Genomic DNA, 18890 nt, shown 5'->3' with positions numbered 1-18890 from the left:
TGGTGCACAATTCCTAGTGAGTGATGCAGTTTCAGTATGAAATTTTTGACCTTCATGTGGTAATTTTCTAAGGAACTCACGTACCAAGTATGCTGAGCCATCTAGTTCAACAAAGGCATGTTTCAAGTACTTTCAGGGTAGTTGCAGGGTGTCTTGGTTACTTGTCCTAAACATCTGTGCTACCTCTGGTATCAAGCCCCATGTTGCTCATCTGCGGCTGGGTCCGGATGGAGTGAGTACTGGCTGCGTTCTGTTTACCACATTCTGTAATTTTCCTGTCCTTCTTCTCTTCTTTGGCTCCTTCATTCCCTTCTTTTATTCCTTCATCTTGTTTCTTCTGGTCAAGATCAACCTTCCAGGGTGGAGTGTTCAGGTCTAGTGGGTTTCGATGCCCTTAAGTATAATATTCTCTTTACTCTTAGACTGGCATCAGTATGATGATATAATTTGTATGAGGCCCCCTGGGACACTTCAGAAATGGATTAATCATATAACAGATGGTACGAGGAAAGAGTTGGTGAAAGGGAAGCAGTTCTCAGCTGCAGTCATGCTGGATCGCATCTTCAGCATTCTTGAAACCTGGAATGCCATCAATTTAAAGAACTTTTTCACCCAGTTCCAGCAGTTCTATAATGTCATTCGTGTGCCCATGATCTATGAAGGAGAAGAACAGCCATGGATTGCTCTACAGTATGAAGAGAAAAAGGTACCAGGGGTGTCAGCAACATCTCCCTTTTCTGTCTCCTGGGCATTCAGCATCACCTCACCATCTAGTGGCCAGATGACTCAGTGGATGGGGATGGATGGGGACAGGCTATTTCAGCCTCTTGTCTCCTAGCGCCACCACTAGGGAATTCTTTGTCCTCCTCATTTTTTGTCTCCTCCCACGTCCTCACTAGGGCTTCCCTGGCGGCTCAGATGGTAAAGAATCTGCCTGCATTGCAGGAGACCTGGGTTCAATCCTGGGGTTGGGAAGATCCCCTGGAGAAGGGAATGACAACCCACTCCAGTTTTCTTGCCAAGAAAATCCCATGGACAGAGGAGCTTGGCAGGCTACAGTCCATGGGGTTACAAAGAGTAGGACACAACTGAGGGACTAACACTTTCAGTTCAACTCCTCTAGACCCACCTCCATGCCTGGTCCCACCCTTCCCCTCCACTACCTGGTCCCACTTCCTCACCTGCCCTCTACTGGTCCTACCTCCTCACCTGCCCTTTCCTTCCACAACAAGAAGACTGGCATCCTCCTCCACGGCATCTCCAGCTACTGTGTGGTATGGCTTAAGCATTTTTGAGACAGAACTGGAGCCACGTCTGAGATGACTAGTGAACTCTTATAAGGCTCAGGACCCCAACCTGAGATCCTCTCCGGCATACTGAGGCCTCTGGATGTACCACTGGTGGTACCTCCCAAAGTCCCAGGGCAAGGGGATGCTCAGGGTTTGGTGGGGAGGCAGGTAGAGGGTGACTCCTCCCCAGAGATTTCCCTGCCCCTCATTCCTGAGGGCCCTCCCCAGCTCACAGGAAACGAAGCTCAGTGACAGGCAGGTCCTGACACCTCTGGTGTGTTCAATGCCATGGTTGTGTGTTTTCCTTTTCTCCTGGGATCAGGTGAGGAAGCACCTGTGGGAGTGTTTGACAAAGAAAATGGCACCATTTCTGAAAACCGGTGGGGACCCTCTGCCTGAAGACTGCCCAGTGAAGAGTAAATTGAGAATGGGCATGATTGTCCTTTTGTTAGTGGAAAAATTCAACTTCTTCTTACTGGAAAAAGACCTGGCCTCACTCTGTCACCTCCTTCACTCAGATGCCACATCACCAGATGCCTTTTGCAGGGACCTGAAACACATCTTGGAAACATCTCAGAGGTAGTATGTGTGTGTGTAAAGATTTCCTAGCTCTCTCATGGTGTTTATCTGATTATAAAAATAAGAGCTTGTCATAGAATGGATGAAAACATACAAGAAAAAAATGACCTGTAATTTTACCACTCACTATTGTCATTTCAGTGTTTATCAGTCTAGCCTTTTTCTAGTCTATGTACTGTTTTTCATTTTATTACACATTCTATTGAGTACTTGCTTTTGAGAGGCTTTGAGATGTATCTCTTTGAGGAGATACCCCTTGTCCAAGGTAAGGAGCAGTGGCTGCACTTTGCTGGAGCAGCCGTGAAGAGATACCCCACGTCCAAGGTAAGAGAAACCCAAGTAAGACGGTAGGTGCTACAAGAGGGCATCAGAGGGCAGACACACTGAAACCATACTCACAGAAAACTAGTCAATCTAATCACACTAGGACCACAGCCTTGTCTAACTCAATGAAACTAAGCCATGCCCGTGGGGACACCCAAGACGGGCGGGTCATGGTGGAGAGGTCTGACAGAATGTGGTCCACTGGAGAAATGAATGGCAAACCACTTCATATTCTTGCCTTGAGAACCCCATGAACAGTATGAAAAGGCAAAATGATAGGATACTGAAAGAGGAACTCCCCAGGTCGGTAGGTGCCCAATATGCTACTGGAGATCAGTGGAGAAAGAATGAAGGGATGGAGCCAAAGCAAAAACAATACCCAGTTGTGGATGTGACTGGTGATAGAAGCAAGGTCTGATGCTGTAAAGAGCAATATTGCATAGGAACCTGGAATGTCAGGTCCCTGAATCAAGGCAAATTGGAAGTGGTCAAACAAGAGATGGCAAGAGTGAATGTCGACATTCTAGGAATCAGCGAACTGAAATGGACTGGAATGGGTGAATTTAACTCAGATGACCATTATATCTACTACTGCGGGCAGGAATCCCTCAGAAGAAATGGAGTAGCCATCATGGTCAACAAAAGGGTCTGAAATGCAGTACTTGGATGCAATCTTAAAAACGACAGAATAATCTCTGTTCGTTTCCAAGGCAAACCATTCAATATCACAGTAATCCAAGTCTATGCCCCAACCAATAACGCTGAAGAAGCTGAAGTTGAACGGTTCTGTGAAGACCTACAAGACCTTTTAGAAATAACACCCAAAAAAGATGTCCTTTTCATTATAGGGGACTGGAATGCAAAAGTAGGAAGTCAAGAAACACCTGGAGTAACAGGCAAATTTGGCTTTGGAATACAGAATGAAGCAGGGCAAAGATGAATAGAGTTTTGCCAAGAAAATGCACTGGTCATAACAAACACCCTCTTCCAACAACACAAGAGAACACTCTACACATGGACATCACCAGATGGTCAACACCGAAATCAGATTGATTATATTCTTTGCAGCCAAAGATGGAGAAGCTCTATACAGTCAGCAAAAACAAGACCGGGAGCTGACTGTGGCTCAGATCATGAACTCCTTATTGCCAAATTCAGACAAATTGAAGAATGTAGGGAAAACCACTAGACCATTCAGGTATGACCTAAATCAAATCCCTTATGATTATACAGTGGAAGTGAGAAATAGATTTAAGGGCCTAGATCTGATAGATAGAGTGCCTGATGAACTATGGACTGAGGTTCGTGACATTGTACAGGAGACAGGGATCAAGACCATCCCCATGGAAAACAAAGCAAAATGGCTGTCTGGGGAGGCCATACACATAGCTGTGTAAAGAAGAGAAGCAAAGGAGAAAAGGAAAGATATAAGCACCTGAATGCAGAGTTCCAAAGAATAGCAAGAAGTGATAAGAAAGCCTTTCTCAGCGATCAATGCAAAGAAATAGAAGAAAACAACAGATTGGGAAAGACTAGAGATCTCTTCAAGAAAATTAGAGATACCAAGGGAACATTTCATGCAAAGACGGGCTTGATAAAGGACAGAAATGGTATAGACCTAACAGAAGCAGAAGATATTAAGAAGAGGTGGCAAGAATACACAGAAGAACTGTACAAAAAAGATCTTCATGACCAAGATAATCACGATGATGTGATCACCCACCTAGAGCCAGACATCCTGGAATGTGAAGTCAAGTGGGGTTAGAAAGCATCACTACAAACAAAGCTAGTGGAGGTGATGGAATTCTATTTCACATCCTGAAAGATGATGCTGTGAAAGTGCTGCACTCAATATGCCAGCAAATTTGAAAAAACTCAGCAGTGGCCACAGGACTGGAAAAGGTCAATTTTCATTCCAATCCCAAAGAAAGGCAATGCCAAAGAATGCTCAAACTACTGCACAATTGCACTTATCTCACACACTAGTAAAGTAATGCTGAAAATTCTCCAAGCCAGGCTTCAGCAATACATGAACCATGAACTTCCACATGTTCAAGCTGGATTTAGAAAAGGCAGAGGAACCAGAGATCAAATTGCCAACATCTGCTGGATCATGGAAAAAGCAAGAGAGTTCCATAAAAATATCTATTTCTGCTTTATTGACTATGCCAAAGCCTTTGACTGTGTGGATCACAATAAACTGTGGAAAATTCTGAAAGATATGGGAATACCAGACCACCTGACCTGCCTCTTGAGAAGTCTGTATGCAGGTCAGGAAGCAACAGTTAGAACTGGACATGGAACAACAGACTGGTTCCAAATAGGAAAAGGAGTACGTCAAGGCTGTATATTGTCACCCTGCTTATTTAACTTCTATGCAGAGTACATCATGAGAAACGCAGGGCTGGAAGAAGCACAAGCTGGAATCAAGATTGCTGGGAGAAATATCAATAACCTCAGATATGCAGATGACACCACCCTTATGGCAGAAAGTGAAGAGGAACTCAAAAGCCTCTTGATGAAAGTGAAAGAGGAGAGTGAAAATGTTGGCTTAAAACTCAACCTTCAGATAACTAAGAACATGGCATCTGGTCCCATCACTTCATGGGAAACAGACAGGGAAACAGTGTCAGACTTTTTTAGGGGGGCTCCAAAATCACTGCAGATGGTGACTGCAGTCATGAAATTAAAAGACACTTACTCCTTGGAAGAAAAGTTATGACCAACCTAGATAGCATATTGAAAAAGCAGAGACATTACTTTGCCAACAAAGGTCCGTCTAGTCAAGGCTATGGTTTTTCCTGTGGTCATGTATGGATGTGAGAGTTGGACTGTGAAGAAAGCTGAGCGCCAAAGAATTGATGCTTTTGAACTGTGGTGTTGGAGAAGACTCTTGAGAGTCCCTTGGACTGCAAGGAGATCCAACCAGTCCATCCTGAAGGAGATCAGCCCTGGGTGTTCTTTGGAAGGAATGATGCTAAAGCTGAAACTCCAGTACTTGGGCCACCTCATGCGAAGAGTTGACTCATTGGAAAAGACTCTGATGCTGGGAGGGATTGGGGGCAGGAGGAGAAGGGCACGACAGAGGATGAGATGGCTGGATGGCATCACTGACTCGATGGACATGAGTCTGAGTGAACTCCGGGAGTTGGTGATGGACAGGGAGGCCTGGCATGCTACAATTCATGGGGTCGCAAAGAGTCGGACATGACTGAGCGACTGAACTGAACTGACTGACTGATGGGCTTCCCCTGTGGTGCAGTGGTAAAGAATCTGCCTGCTAATGCAGGAGACATGGGTTTGATCCCTGGGTCTGGAAGATCCCTTGGAGGAAGGCATGGCAGCCCAGTCCAGTATTCTTGCAGTTTATACGGTAGCAAAGAGTTAGACACAAATGAAGCGCCTGAGCATACACGCACGCAAGGTGTATCATGTCTTAGCCCCGTGGGCCTGTGTTTGGGGGGATGGGTCATAGTAAGACAATGAAGCTGGACTCGAAGATGTTTGTGGAAGTACTGTGGATGCCCTCACCGTGGCCTCAGCCTCTGTTGTTCCCAGTTTAGGAGTCGCTGCTGTGCCCATTGCACAGGGCTGGGAGTGCTGGGAGTACTGGGAGCGCGGAGGCTGTGGCCTGTCTCGAAGACACTTATATTTCACTGGGTGGAGACGCCTCCCCAGAACCCTCTGATGATCCCCAGGTCTTTTTTCTGCAGCTGTTTGAATTGAACTCAAGAATAATATTGGGTAGCCTTCTCTGAGCATCCAGTCTTAACGGACACTTGCCTCCTGGTTTTACAAATTTTAAACATCCAGTTAAATCCTGTCCAGGATTTAATAAAATTTTGAAAGAGATAAGAAATGCTGGCAAAGGTACATGTGTTTGTAAGGAACGTGGCATGTATTATTTGTAGGCTCCCCACTTAGATGTAAAAAGGTGCTTCGTATTTAGATTTACTGTTGCCAGACGACCTGTGTTCAAGCCCCGGCTCTACACCAGGGACCTTTTGCAGATCACAAGCCTCTCTGAAACTATGTCTCTCCCACTATCATGGAGAATGGAAGGATACCCTTGGGAGTTTTCTCTGGGGCTGCAAGAGGGCCTGTTCAGTGCCTGACACTTTTGTTGGGTGCCCAGTGAGCCCTGAGGTTTCTCCCTGGTCAGATACCCAGAGTGCTCTTCTGCTCTGTGCAAGGAGCTGTCCCTTCCCTAATGGATGTCAGACCCCCAGGTGAGCCTCACATTGGCCATCCTGGACTCATGTCCATTTCTGTTCCCTTTCTAGCTGGCGACAGTCCTTGGTAAACCTGTGCCAAATGTGCATGGACAAAAAGGTTGACTTTTGGGTGTGTGCCCTGCCTGTGCTGCACCACTGCATGGACCTGTCCCCGCCAGCCCAGGGCTCAGTCACGCAGCCTGAGGACACCTGGGCAGCCCTTGAAGGCATCTCCTTCTCGGAGTTTCGGGAAACAAGACCAGATCAGTAAGTTTTGGACCTGCACTCATGTATGTAAATTTTAGAATCATAACTGTGCTTCCAAGATCTCCAGTGGACTTCCAGTATCCACTTACCTCTCCTTCTAGTGATGGAAGTAATATATTGCTTCCTTTAAAATTACTTCTTTAAAAAGTTTTAAACATGCAAGAAATGGAAAACTACAAAAATGGCCTGCAACCACAGAGATAATCATACACTTTGGCCTGTGTATTTGCAGAGCTGTGTCCAAATGTGGCTATGTGGGTGCTTTATATATTTAAAAATAAACCACAAAAGATAGATTATTTATTTTTCTTACAGTTGTATTGAGATATAATTGAGGTACAGCACTGTTGAAGAAATACAGCATAATGATTTGACTTACACCATGAAATGATGACCAATGATAAGTTTAGTGAACATCTGTCATCCATAGGTGCAAAATTAAAGAAACAGAAAAAAAAGTTTCCTTTTTGATGAGAACTCTTTGGATTTACTCTAACAACTTTTATGTATAATCCACTGTACTGTTAATTATATTTATCATGTTATACATTATGTCACTGGCACTTATTTATGTCTGGAAATTTGTGCCTTTTGTCTGGTTTTGTCCAATTGTCCCCCACTCTCTGCCTCTATAATAGATCATTTATCCTGTTTTATTCTGTTTTCCAACTTCCTTTTTTCACTTAACAGTGTATTGTATCAATTGTATGAATGATTTTATTTTTGCCAGTAAATACACACCTATCGTAATGACTGCTTAGTGTTGCAAATTTTATTTCCCTAGTTCTCTCTTCCTGGACACCTGGGTTGTTTCTGCACATTCGCTTTGTAAGCATGTTTTGATGCACTTCTTTGTAATTTTCCGTGTCCAATTATTTCCTCAAGATAAATTCCTGAAAGTGGAATCGAAAAAGATTAGTGGCTTTGCACTCTGTAGGTACACAGTGAAATACTATTTTGAGGTAAGCAAAGACTTTTTAGAGAAGACACAGAAAGCATAGTCTGTAAAAGGAAAATGGTAAATCAAATTTAAGTACAAAAACTAAATAAAAAATACAAATTCAGTCAAAAATTAATATTAGCAGTTATTACCAAGCACAGAGAACATTCCCCATTTACTTTGTCTTTTGTCAAAGAAACTATTCCAAGTCTCATCTGCTCTCCCCAGTCTAATAGGATCTAGCCTGTAGGATTTTAGGGACTGAAATAGTGAGCAAGCTAAATTAAATTATTGCTTCCTCACTATTATTGAAATCTTTTGAAATTAAAGCCAAATTAAGATTATTTATAAAATTATATATACTTTAAATGACTTTCAAGGGTCATTTATCTTGGAGACCAACTGTCTAGAAGAAATTTAGCTGGAGAATGACAAACATTAGCATTGGTCTTAAATATTGTATCTTTCAGGCAAGAGTGGCCTTTAGTATGTAGTGAAGCTTTATCCACGTGTTTCTCGTAACCTGTATCAGTTCTGTGGCACTCTGCTGTACAGTATTTTCTTTCACATTGTCATCTTTTTGGGTGTCCAGGACAGTGTTACAGAACAGAATAATTTAAAGACCTTCCCTGAACTGGGTTCATGTAGAATCCAGGGCATCATGCATCAACATGCTTAGTTCTTAAATTGTTACACCGACAATGGAAAATGGCATCAAAAGTTAAACCAAGAGCTTTTGCCATATCCAGCAATCCTACTTGTGGGTGTATTTCCCAAGGAAATGAAATAAATATCTCAAAGAGATATCTGCACCCCTATGTTCATTGCGGCATCATTCACAATAGCCAAGATGTGGAAACAACCTAAGCGTCTGTCAGTAAATGAATGGATAAAGAAGAACTGGTGTGTATGTGTGTATACATATATATGAGTATATATATACACACCGTATATATGTATACATGATGAAATATTATTCAGTCAGGAAAGCAAGGGAATCCTGCCACTTGCAAAACATGGATAGACCTTGAAGGCATTATGCTAAGTGGGATAAGGCAGATAAAGGCAAATACTATAGATATGATATCCCATATGTGGAATCTGAAAAAAGTGAAACTCACAAGAGCAGAGAGTTGAATGGTGATTACCAGGGCTGGGAGGTGGGGAAAAGTGATGATGTTTGTCCAACAATACAAACTTCAGTATTCTGAGGACAAATTAATTCTGGAGAGCTAATGTACCACCTGGTGATTCTAGTTGCTACTATATCGTTTACTTAAAAGTTGCTCAGAGATTAGATCTTAAAGATTCTCATACAGAAAAGAAATGGTAACTGTATGACACAGTGGATGCAGGGATCAAGTATTGTTACTGTGGTAATCATTGTGCAGTATGTAAGTGTATCAAATCAACCCTAAACTTACAGTGTTATATGCCATATTTCAATAAAGCTGGAAAATACTTAATTCTTTTTTCTAAGCTTTTTATTTTGTATTGGGGTATAGCAGATTAACAGTGTGGGGATGGTTTCAGGTGAACAGCGAAGGGACTCAGCCATGCATATACATGTATTGAAAATGCTTAATTCTTGGTGAATTTTTTTATTATTGTGGTAAAATATACATAACCTACAATTTTACATCATTGTAAAATGATGTAAATTTTACATTTATAATTTTAATCATTTTGAGTGTACACCACCACCACAGTGGTGTTAAGTACATTCACTCTGTGGTGCGACCATACCTCTATTCATCTCCAGAACCTTCCATCTTGTAAAACTGAAACTGTGTTCTTGATAATCAGTAGCCTATTCTCCCACCAACACCAGTCCCTGGTCCCCACTACTCTGCTGTCTGTCTCTATGAATCAGACTTCTCTAGGGACCTCACATAAGTGGAATCAAATAATTTGTTCATTTGTGAGTGGCTGATTTCACTGAGCATCTTGTCCTTAGAGTTCATCCATGTTGCTGAATTCTTAATATATTATTGTTTACTTCTTATTTGATCGAGTTGTTGGCATTTCAATTATTTTTGAAATCAGAGCTTTCTAGATCCCTTCTAACATAATTTTAATTAACTTTGTTTCTTTTACCGATCTCACTGCTACCCTTTTTTTCTGTTCCAATTTTCCCTTATAAGGAATCAATTACTCCAGCTAATGGAAAAAAACAGATATTTGCTGAATGTGGATAAATATCTATTCCGATCCTGGTTCAGTTTGCTTCCTCTGAGTAACTTGACTCCTTACATGGAACACCTCATTGATTACCTGAGTCAGTGTCCCCCGCGTGTCCTGGACTGTCTTCTAGGGACTTGGTACCGTCTGCACGGACTTCAGGAAATCTCTCAAAGAAACCTTGAGGTTTGTTGTCTGGAATCGGCTCTTGAGACCTTGCTTAACAAAAGCAGGTCAAAAACTAATCAGTCAGAGTTTGTGATTTTCCTTTTCTGAAAACCTGATCTGGTAAAGCACTTAGATATAAGAGAACTGGGAAGAGTCAATATTTCTTAGGGTAAGGGGTTAATTTACTTGAGTTTATTCTGTTTCAGTAAACAAAATTCAATAAAACAACAGCCTTTGGATATGTGAGATTGTGCAAGTCAGGGTTAGAAGTTATCCTGCATGCTGGTCCACTTCCTAATTGCTATTGTCCTTTCCCATTTGGGGAGGAGAAAATGGTTTAATTTTAAATCCTAAGTTTTAATTGTAACACGTATAAGATTAGTACTTGAGCCCCTTAAAGCTTGTTTATAGAAAGAAAAGTATTATGCCTTATTATGTCGGATTTTTTTTTTTTTTTGGTTCTGTTTTAGCAAAGATAGTGGCATCATGATTAAATCTTCCCTTTTTTCTTTTCTTCCCCACCATAGAGTATTGAGAATACTTTTAAAATGCTGTTGTACCTTCTGGATATTTATCAGGAAAAGTAAGTAGAAAAGTAAAAGGTAATCTCTCTTGTACAAGATTATCCCTTATGATTGGGTTTATGCCATATTTGCTGTCATTAATGTAAGGCCATAAATTAATATATATTCCACTTTTTTTTCAAGGTGTTGATGTAATCATCCAACTTTTTTAAAAAGGGAAGAGCACAGAAATCAGCTGCTAACATTTCAGTTTATTTTCATCTAATTTTTTTCCTGTGCATTTTTGTCATTTATTTTTAAGTGATTATCATCATATTACATATTCATGCTTGTGTCCTGCATCTTATCAGCATTTAGTCTTCAGATTTTTTTTGCAAGTCAGAGAAGCTGGAAATAAATACAAAGGTAGCTTTCCATAATGATCTGAAGTCATTTGCTCCTGCAAATATGTGTGAGCTCTGACACCCTGGAAGCACAGTGTACAAAATGAACAAATGTGGGAGAGAAGGTAATTTTTTTAGATTCCCGGAGCACTGCCAGGATGACCTCACCTGAATTCTTAGAGTGTTCAGGATGGAGGTGGGAGTGTCAGATCTTCATTAACACTAAGCACCTGGGACTTCATGGACCCCATCTAATTCTGTGTATTACAGAATCGCCCCAGTAATTCCTGTCTCTTGCCACCTTCTAAACCCTCCTCTGATCAGCTCTCTACCTCTCAGCTCTGGTCATGTAGCAGCCAATAAGCAGGTCCACTCAGAACTGAAAGAAATTTCATGCACAGGACATATGCTTCTAGCATTTCTTTCCTTTTTTCCCTCGCTGTAGCTTACAGATTCTTTTTTTAAAAAATTGTATGGTATTTGAATCTTTGGTAATATCCATCCTTAAGATTTTTTTCGAACAAAGGAATACACTTGGAAATAGTTTAACTTGCTTTTGTTAAAATAGTTCAGACCATGGAGGCAAATCAAAAAGAGTTTTATTCCTTTTTATCTTAGTCACAATTTCAAAATTAATGGAAATGTTCTGGATGTTATCCTATATGGGATCAAGTACATGCCTCCCTTGTAGGCGTTTTAAAGGGCAGGAACTTGTCATGAATAATGGGTACTGTTTTCTAATTCCTCCTAAATTACTTCATTCATTTCTCTCAACTCTTTGTGGGTTAGGATTCTTGAGGAGCCCTTGATACAGTCCTACTTGACTGTGTGCCTGAAACTTCACGAAACTACCTGCAGAATATCAAAAGCCCACACGTTTTATGAGATGCCTGCCTTATCTGCTGAGATTGTTCGCAGAATTATTATACTTAAACCTGTAGTGGTAAGTGGAACATGTACACATAATGCCATACCCAGCAGAGCTATGGAACCTGAGGCATCCTCTATTCAAAAAGGAGATAGGCTGATTCTAGGATTGCTGGAACGACAGAGCAGCTGGTTCCGCCATCAGATGTGTCAGTACATACTGATGCCGGCTTTTGTTCTGCTCACGAGGCTATTTTGGTGAACCAGGATCTGCATGCTTGCCCTCCGGGGCTTACATTAGAGGGAAGAACGGAGGAAGGAGGCAGTGCAGGACTTCAAGTGTAGAGTATTAGCTGTAACTGGGTAAATTCAAGAGCCCAGCAGGTGGCCAGGACTTCAAGCAAGAATCTCCCCACCCAAGTGCATATTCATGCCTAGTCTTTCCCACCTGAGCCTTTTTCCTGTTCACTGAAACTCAAATACAGTAGCAAGGTCCACACACCTCAGTGCATACCTAAGAGCCTTTCCACACAAGCACCACCTCCTGCATCAAGCTGTAGGAACAATCCAGAGTTCTGGGCCCCCTCCCTCCACACCTCCCACTGGTAAGCAGTCTTCTGATTACTACCACCACAAGTTAGTTTTACCTGTCTTGGAACTCTGTCCTTTTTTGTGTCTGGCTTTCACTGCTCAGCACATCTCTGAGATCCATCTGTGATGTTGCATGTGTCCACAGCTCATTTATCCCATTGTTGTGTGGTCTTCAGCCGGTGGAGTTTGAGCTTCCACATGAAGGTGATAGATGATTTCCTATTCAGACTGACCATTTGACAAGTCAGAACTGTGACGTTAGTGATATAATTGAGTGTGTATTTTATCTTTGTTCCTTTTAGCTCTTCTTTTTTAAAAAAATACCAAGGGAACATTTAAAAATAAACATTGGTAGGATGATTGCTTTTTCCTGAAGTGGATATTGTTTAAACCATCCTAGGCAGGTGCCAACTTCTAGATAGACTGTGTTCAAGAAATGTGAAATTTGTTAGTTACTTATGGTATATGTCCCTGCAGAAATAACTATCCTGAACATTGGTTGGGATCTCAGATTAGTGTAACCACAGTCTGGTCCAAATTCTCTAAATGTGCCATAAAAACCAAAAGCTTTGCAAAACTGAAATTAAATAAAACCAAAGTATATGAAGAAGTTTTGAACGCTTTTGGTTATGTGCCAATATAAAGGGTTGATAGGATTGACAGGATATCAGGTGGAGAAAAACAAGGAACAAAGGCGAAAGTTCTAAGAAGATTTTTAGGCTTGGGTTGCTGCTGGTTGCAGGGCAACCCAGATGGAGAAGAGAGGTGCTTGGCAGCAGGGATGCGTAGGAGGGGGCAGTCCAGTGAGCACATAATTGCAGCACAGTGGGTTAACACTAAACTGGAATGTCCATAAGGTGCCCTGGGAACACGGGGCCTTTGCAGGGGCTGGCGTTCCCACAGAGTGAGAGAGCAGCATGTGCGTGTCAGGGAGGAGAGGATCCTGCTGCTCTGCAGGTAGGCTAGCCTGGCTGGAGATGGAGCCTGGGTCTAGGCTAGGGCAGATTGCAGATGGCGTGCACACCCTGCCAAAGTTTCTGGATCATTGGAGAAGTTGCTGGCCCATTTGGTGACTTTCAGTTTGGGCCAGCATGTCCCATTTTCAGCTGAGAACTGTTGCTGGCCCACACCACCCATATCCTGTGTGCTATTCTCCCAGGATAGCTGGACCCCTGCCCACACATAACCCAGCCTACCCCTCACACTCTGCCCAGAGCTCCCTGAATCTTTCAGGGGAGAACCTGCCCCCACAAACACACCCAAGACTGGATACAGCACCCTTTATGTGTTAGTTGCTTAGTCGTGTCTGACTCTTTGCAACCCCATGGACTGTAGCCTACTAGGCTACTCTGTCTGTGAAATTCTCCAGGCAAGAATACTGGAAAGGGTTGCCATTTCCTTCTCCAGGGGATCTTACTGACCCAGGGATCAAACCTGGGTCTTCTGCTTTGCAGGCAGATTCTTTACTATCTGAGCTGTTGGGAAGTCCCCAGCACCCTATATGTGCCTTTCCTATCTTGTTACTTGCCCTGTTTACTGATTGTACTGGTCTCCCACTTAGCAATCAGCTCCTTGGGCAGCAGCCTCACTATGATGTCTCTAGCCCTTGGGCCCACCATCTCTGGAAGGAGGGAGTGACACCAGCAGATCCAGTTTGGGGGGCCTTGGCACTTACACAATCTGTGGGACTTGGTTGAAGCAAAAGAGAATACACATCAGAACTGGGAGAGGCCTCTTTCTAAGTGGAGCTGATGGCTGTATCCACTTTGTGGTAAAGATGCTTCTGATGAGAAAGGGAAGGAGAACAGGAAAGAGGAATCTCTATCCCTAGAGCCCTCAACCCCCGGGAAAAGGGGCTTTTCAGGGGGTGGGAATGAATGGAGAACCTCAAGGAAAGAGCACCAGGGTAGGGATTTGGGTTTCCTCCTGGCCCTAGCATGTCAGTCAGGGACAGGGTTTTCACGAGCTTGGCTCTCTGAGCTGCTGGAAGCTCTGAGCCCGTGGTGCACCCTTCTCCCTTGTCTGTCAGCCTTTCTCCACTCAGAGTCCAGGAGGTCTACTGGTTGGTGAGGCAGCATCGCCTCTGTTATAGTTGCCTGGGGTCACTTGAGGGGGCATCCATGCCAGTGCTTCTACCTCGACTCCCATGCTGTCCACCCAGAGTGAACCTGAAACACCGGGGAAATGAAAGTTCTGTGAATGTGCAGGCTCTGCTGGGTGCTCAGGTGGCATCAGCCGCAGAGGCGGGTGGAAAAGTATCTGGATGATGCTTTGGGTTTGCCATGTGGGGTTGATTCAACTCCGTCTCCCTCTTGTGGTGACAGGATTCAGCAGCAGGGCTGGGAAATGAAACTGGAAAGAAGAATTCAGTAAAAACGGTCTTCCAGGGGACCCTCGCTGCTACAAAATCTTGGCTTCGGAAAATGTTTACAATGAGCATATTCCAGACTGGTTCATCTGTCACCTTTGCTTACAGCAAGGAGATTGAGGTAAGCCAGTCCAGTGCAGGGGACACAGGGGTCTCCTCTGCAGAATGGACAGCTGCTGCCCTAACAGGACTGAGAGCATGGGCTCCCTAGTGGGTGGACTGTGGTCCCCACATCAGTGGTGAGGCAGCGGGATGGGGAGACAGAGCTTGTTGGGACATGGTGGCTGGTGGAGAAGGGCATTCGCGTCTGATGCTGTACTGAGGCTATGGGTCAGGTTATGATGTTGACAGTAGAAAATAAGATGAGAGCAAGGCCTCCATGAAAGGGAAACTGGGCTGAGCGGCAGCTGAAGGTGAGGAAATTAGAAATCAGACCCAAAAGGTTGGGAGGCAGGGAGGGCTTCCAGAAACTGAGATGCGGACAGAATCTTATGCTGGGGAGGAGGAGGAGGAAGGGCCTAAAGCTATTGGCTCCAGGACATAGTTCTAGAAAGTGCCATGAACAAACCAAGCAAGTGGCCCTCTGACTTAGGCTGTTGTCTTCCAGGGATACTTTAATGAGATCATCATAAAATCACATCACTGAAACTGTGTATGAACAAAAACAGATAACTCTCACCACATCTCAGTCTTATTCAGATATATTACCTGTCCACACCAAGGGGAGAAGATCATTGATGTGAACACCCAGAGCCCAGAGCATCAGTATTCTGGCTCAGATGATAAAGAATCTGCCTGCAATGTAGGAGACCTGGGTTTGATCCCTGGGTTGGAGGATCCCCTGGAGAAAGGAATGACAACCACTCCAGTATCCTTGCCTGGAGAATTCCATAGACAGAGGAACCTGTGGGCTACAGTCCATGGGTCCGTACAGAGTTGGACACGACTGAGCAACTAACACTTCACTTCAGAGCCCAGAACTCTGACCACTCACCCTCACAGGGACAGAGTCTAAGGTCAAAACAGAAAAAACATACATAAATCTTGCACTTGGTTTGGAAGTTTTGTAGTTGGGAGTGGAATGAGTGTAGCAAGTCTGAAGCTTTGTTGTGTGTACTGTAAGGCTGGGCAGATGGACACAGGGGTTGCTGCTGTTGGAAGCTTGGGCTCTTTCTCATTGGAGGAGGGAACATGTGGAGCAGGGGAGGGGAAAGGAGGCCTATTGAAAAGAGCTAGAGGTGTAGTGTGAACTCATGATGTAAAAAGCAACGTTTCCTAGCTCCATCCACTGAAAGGGCCTAGAGATGGTGACACCCAGGTCTGTGAGCACACCCAGCCATGTCTTCTAAGTGCCATTCCCTCTAAAACACAAAACAGAAAAACCCCTGTGCCTCTGGAAAGAACAGCAGATTCTAAAGGTGGGGCTGAAGAAGTGCAAGGCCAGCCTGAAACACCGTGTATTACCATAAAGTAAAAGTACTTGAAATCAAGTGGTGACATTTCACAAGCAGACAGGACCCAGGTGATATCCTAGGATATACCCTGGAGGGCAAAAGAATGATTGTGGGAAAAAGTGGTGAAATCCAAATAAAGTTAGTGGCTTTGGTGATGATAATCTGCTGCTGCTGCTGCTAAGTCACTTCAGTCGTGTCCAACTCTGTGCAACGCCATAGACAGCAGCCCACCAGGCTCCCCCATCCCTGGGATTCTCCAGGCAAGAACACTGGAGTGGGTTATCATTTCCTTCTCCAATGCATGAAAGTGAAAAGTGAAAGTGAAGTTGCTCAGTCGTGTCCAACTCTTCGAGACCCCATGGACTGCAGCCTACCAGGCTCCTCCATCCATGGGATTTTCCAGGCAAGAGTACTGGAGTGGGTTGCCATTGCCTTCTCCAGATGATAATCTATCAATGCTAATTTCTTGGTTTTCACAACTGTACTATGGCTTCGTAAAGTGTTAGCACTCGGGTTCATTGGAAGTCTCTGTACTATCTTTGCAATATTTCTGTTCATCTAAGATTATTACATTAAAAAAAAAAAAGAAACAGAAGCTAGCCTTGGGGGGCTCTCACTAGCCAAATCTGAGGCAATTTGAATATCAAAATAAGTAATGGAAATGAGTAATCTCTAGTATCATACTAGAGATTATCATATTAAGTGAAGTAAGTCAGATGGAAAAAGGCAGATACCAAATACTATCACTTACATGCAGAATCTAAAATACAACACAAATATCATAACCTTGGATATGCAGATGACACTACCCTTATGGCAGAAAGCAAAGAGAAACTGAAGAGCCTCTTGATGAAGTAAAAGAGGAGAGTGAAAAACTGGCTTAAAACTCAACATTCCAAAGACTAAGATCATGGCATCCAGTCCCATCACTTCATGGCAAATAGATGGGCAAACAATGGAAACAGTGCAGACTTTGTTTTCTTGGGCTCCAGAGTCACTGCAGATGGTGACTACAGCCATGAAATTAAAAGATGCTTGCTCTTTGGGAGAAAAGCTGTGACCAACCTAGACAGCATATTAGAAAGCAGAAACATTACTTTACCAACAAAGGTCTGTATAGTTAAAGCTATGGTTTTTCTAGTAGTCATGTATGGATGTGAGAGTTGGACCAGAAAGGAAGCTGAATGCCAAAGAATTGATGCTTTTGAACTATGGTGTTGGAGAAGACTGTTGAGAGTCCCTTGGACAGCAAGGAGATCAAGTCAGTCAATCCTAAAGGAAATCAGACTTGAATATTCATTGAAAGCACTGATGCTGAAGCTGAAGCTCCAATACTTTGGCCACCTGATGCGATGACTCATTGGAAAAAACCCTGATGCTGGAAATGATTGACAGCAGGAGGGGAAGGGGATGATGGAGGATAAGACGGTTGGACGGCATCACCGACTCGATGGACAAGAGTTTGAGCAAGCTCCAGGAGTTGGTGATGGACAGGGAAGCCTGGTGTACTGCAGTCCATGGGGTCATAAAGAGTCAGACACAACTGAGCGATTGAACTGAACTGAAAATAAAACACAAATGAACTTATTTATTAAACAGAGATAAACCCACAGGCATAGAGAATAGACCTGTTGGTTACCAAAAGGGAAAGGAGGTGGGGGAAGGATAATTAAAGAGTTTGGTATTAACAGATACAAACTATTATGTATAAAATAGATAAAAAAGATCCTACTATATAGCACAAGGAACTACCTTCAGTATCCTGTAATAAACCATAACGGGAAAGCAAAAAAATGTTTTCACTGTCATAAAGGAAGAAAGAAAAGGCTGGAGAACTCCTCTAGAAAGGAGACATGATAATGCCGTGTGTCCCTCAGTTGGACCCTGGACCCAGTCAGTTGACTAGTGAACAATGGCAAAATGTGGGCAGGGAGAAAGATGAGGAAGATGTCACCTGAGTGAACGGGCCTCAGAGTGACACCTGTACTACTGTGTGTAGTAGAAGGGCCATGGGGTTGGGAATGCCTGCGCAAGGGCCAAGGGGCATGGTATATGCAACTCTGGTTCAGCAGAGACAGTGCCTGTTTCTAGAAAGACTAAAGGGAGCACAAAAAAGAAAGAGACAGAGCAGCCACTTTAAATGTTGGGGAGTCTAGCTGAAGGTATGAGTGTCCTTATGCTGTTACTTGCAACTTTCTCTAAAGTTTGAAATTCTTTGAAATTAAAACAGTGGAGGGAAATCCTTTCTGGACGAAGAGCAGTAGTGGACCTTAGTGGTGACCCAGCCCCCTCAGGACCCTCTGTTTTATAAGGCTAAAGTGGGTTGCCCTGATTTACCACTGACGCAGCAGACAACTGGACAAAAATGAGTCTGAACCAATGTGTCCTCAAAGCACTGTGCTCTTTGTCTTACCATAATTGTCTTCTTTCATAGAATTCCACAGTGGCATCTAGCTGTCTTACTGGCTGTCCCTTACTTGTGGATTTTGCAGGTCTGGAGGCGACTGGTGGAAATAAACTTCCCCGTGGAGTATGATTGGAAGGAATCCTTGCTGGGGGACATGGCAGGGAGGCTCAAACAGGTACTGAAAGGCAGGGGATGTTCTTTTTGGAACCAGATCACGTGGACTAGCCAGTACCTGTGATGACTGCATTTGAATGGACAGGGATTGGGGTTCAGGTGACTGTTTCTGATTCAGCCTTAATAGTTCGACCACAGATGGTATCCCAGAGAAGAATAA

General features: G+C 43.5%; 1 protein-coding gene across 3 annotated transcripts in view; it reads left to right on the top strand.

The window, feature by feature from the left end:
* The window catches only part of LOC113877699 (E3 ubiquitin-protein ligase RNF213-like), a 122222-nt gene that overhangs the window by 34922 nt on the left and 68410 nt on the right, over positions 1 to 18890 (top strand). For all 3 annotated transcript variants that reach the window (XM_027518079.1, XM_027518077.1, XM_027518078.1), the window contains 8 exons: positions 423 to 706; positions 1612 to 1868; positions 6476 to 6673; positions 9758 to 9980; positions 10490 to 10545; positions 11659 to 11812; positions 14652 to 14816; positions 18642 to 18731. In XM_027518079.1, coding sequence (XP_027373880.1) covers positions 423 to 706; positions 1612 to 1868; positions 6476 to 6673; positions 9758 to 9980; positions 10490 to 10545; positions 11659 to 11812; positions 14652 to 14816; positions 18642 to 18731 — 1427 coding nt within the window. The remainder of the gene's footprint in view (positions 1 to 422; positions 707 to 1611; positions 1869 to 6475; positions 6674 to 9757; positions 9981 to 10489; positions 10546 to 11658; positions 11813 to 14651; positions 14817 to 18641; positions 18732 to 18890) is intronic.

Source organism: Bos indicus x Bos taurus, chromosome 19 (genome assembly GCF_003369695.1).
Source record: "Bos indicus x Bos taurus breed Angus x Brahman F1 hybrid chromosome 19, Bos_hybrid_MaternalHap_v2.0, whole genome shotgun sequence".
Taxonomy (NCBI): Eukaryota; Metazoa; Chordata; class Mammalia; order Artiodactyla; family Bovidae; genus Bos; species Bos indicus x Bos taurus.
The sequence above is the reverse complement of the archived record's forward strand: the minus strand, read 5'-3'. Positions and strand labels throughout refer to the sequence as shown.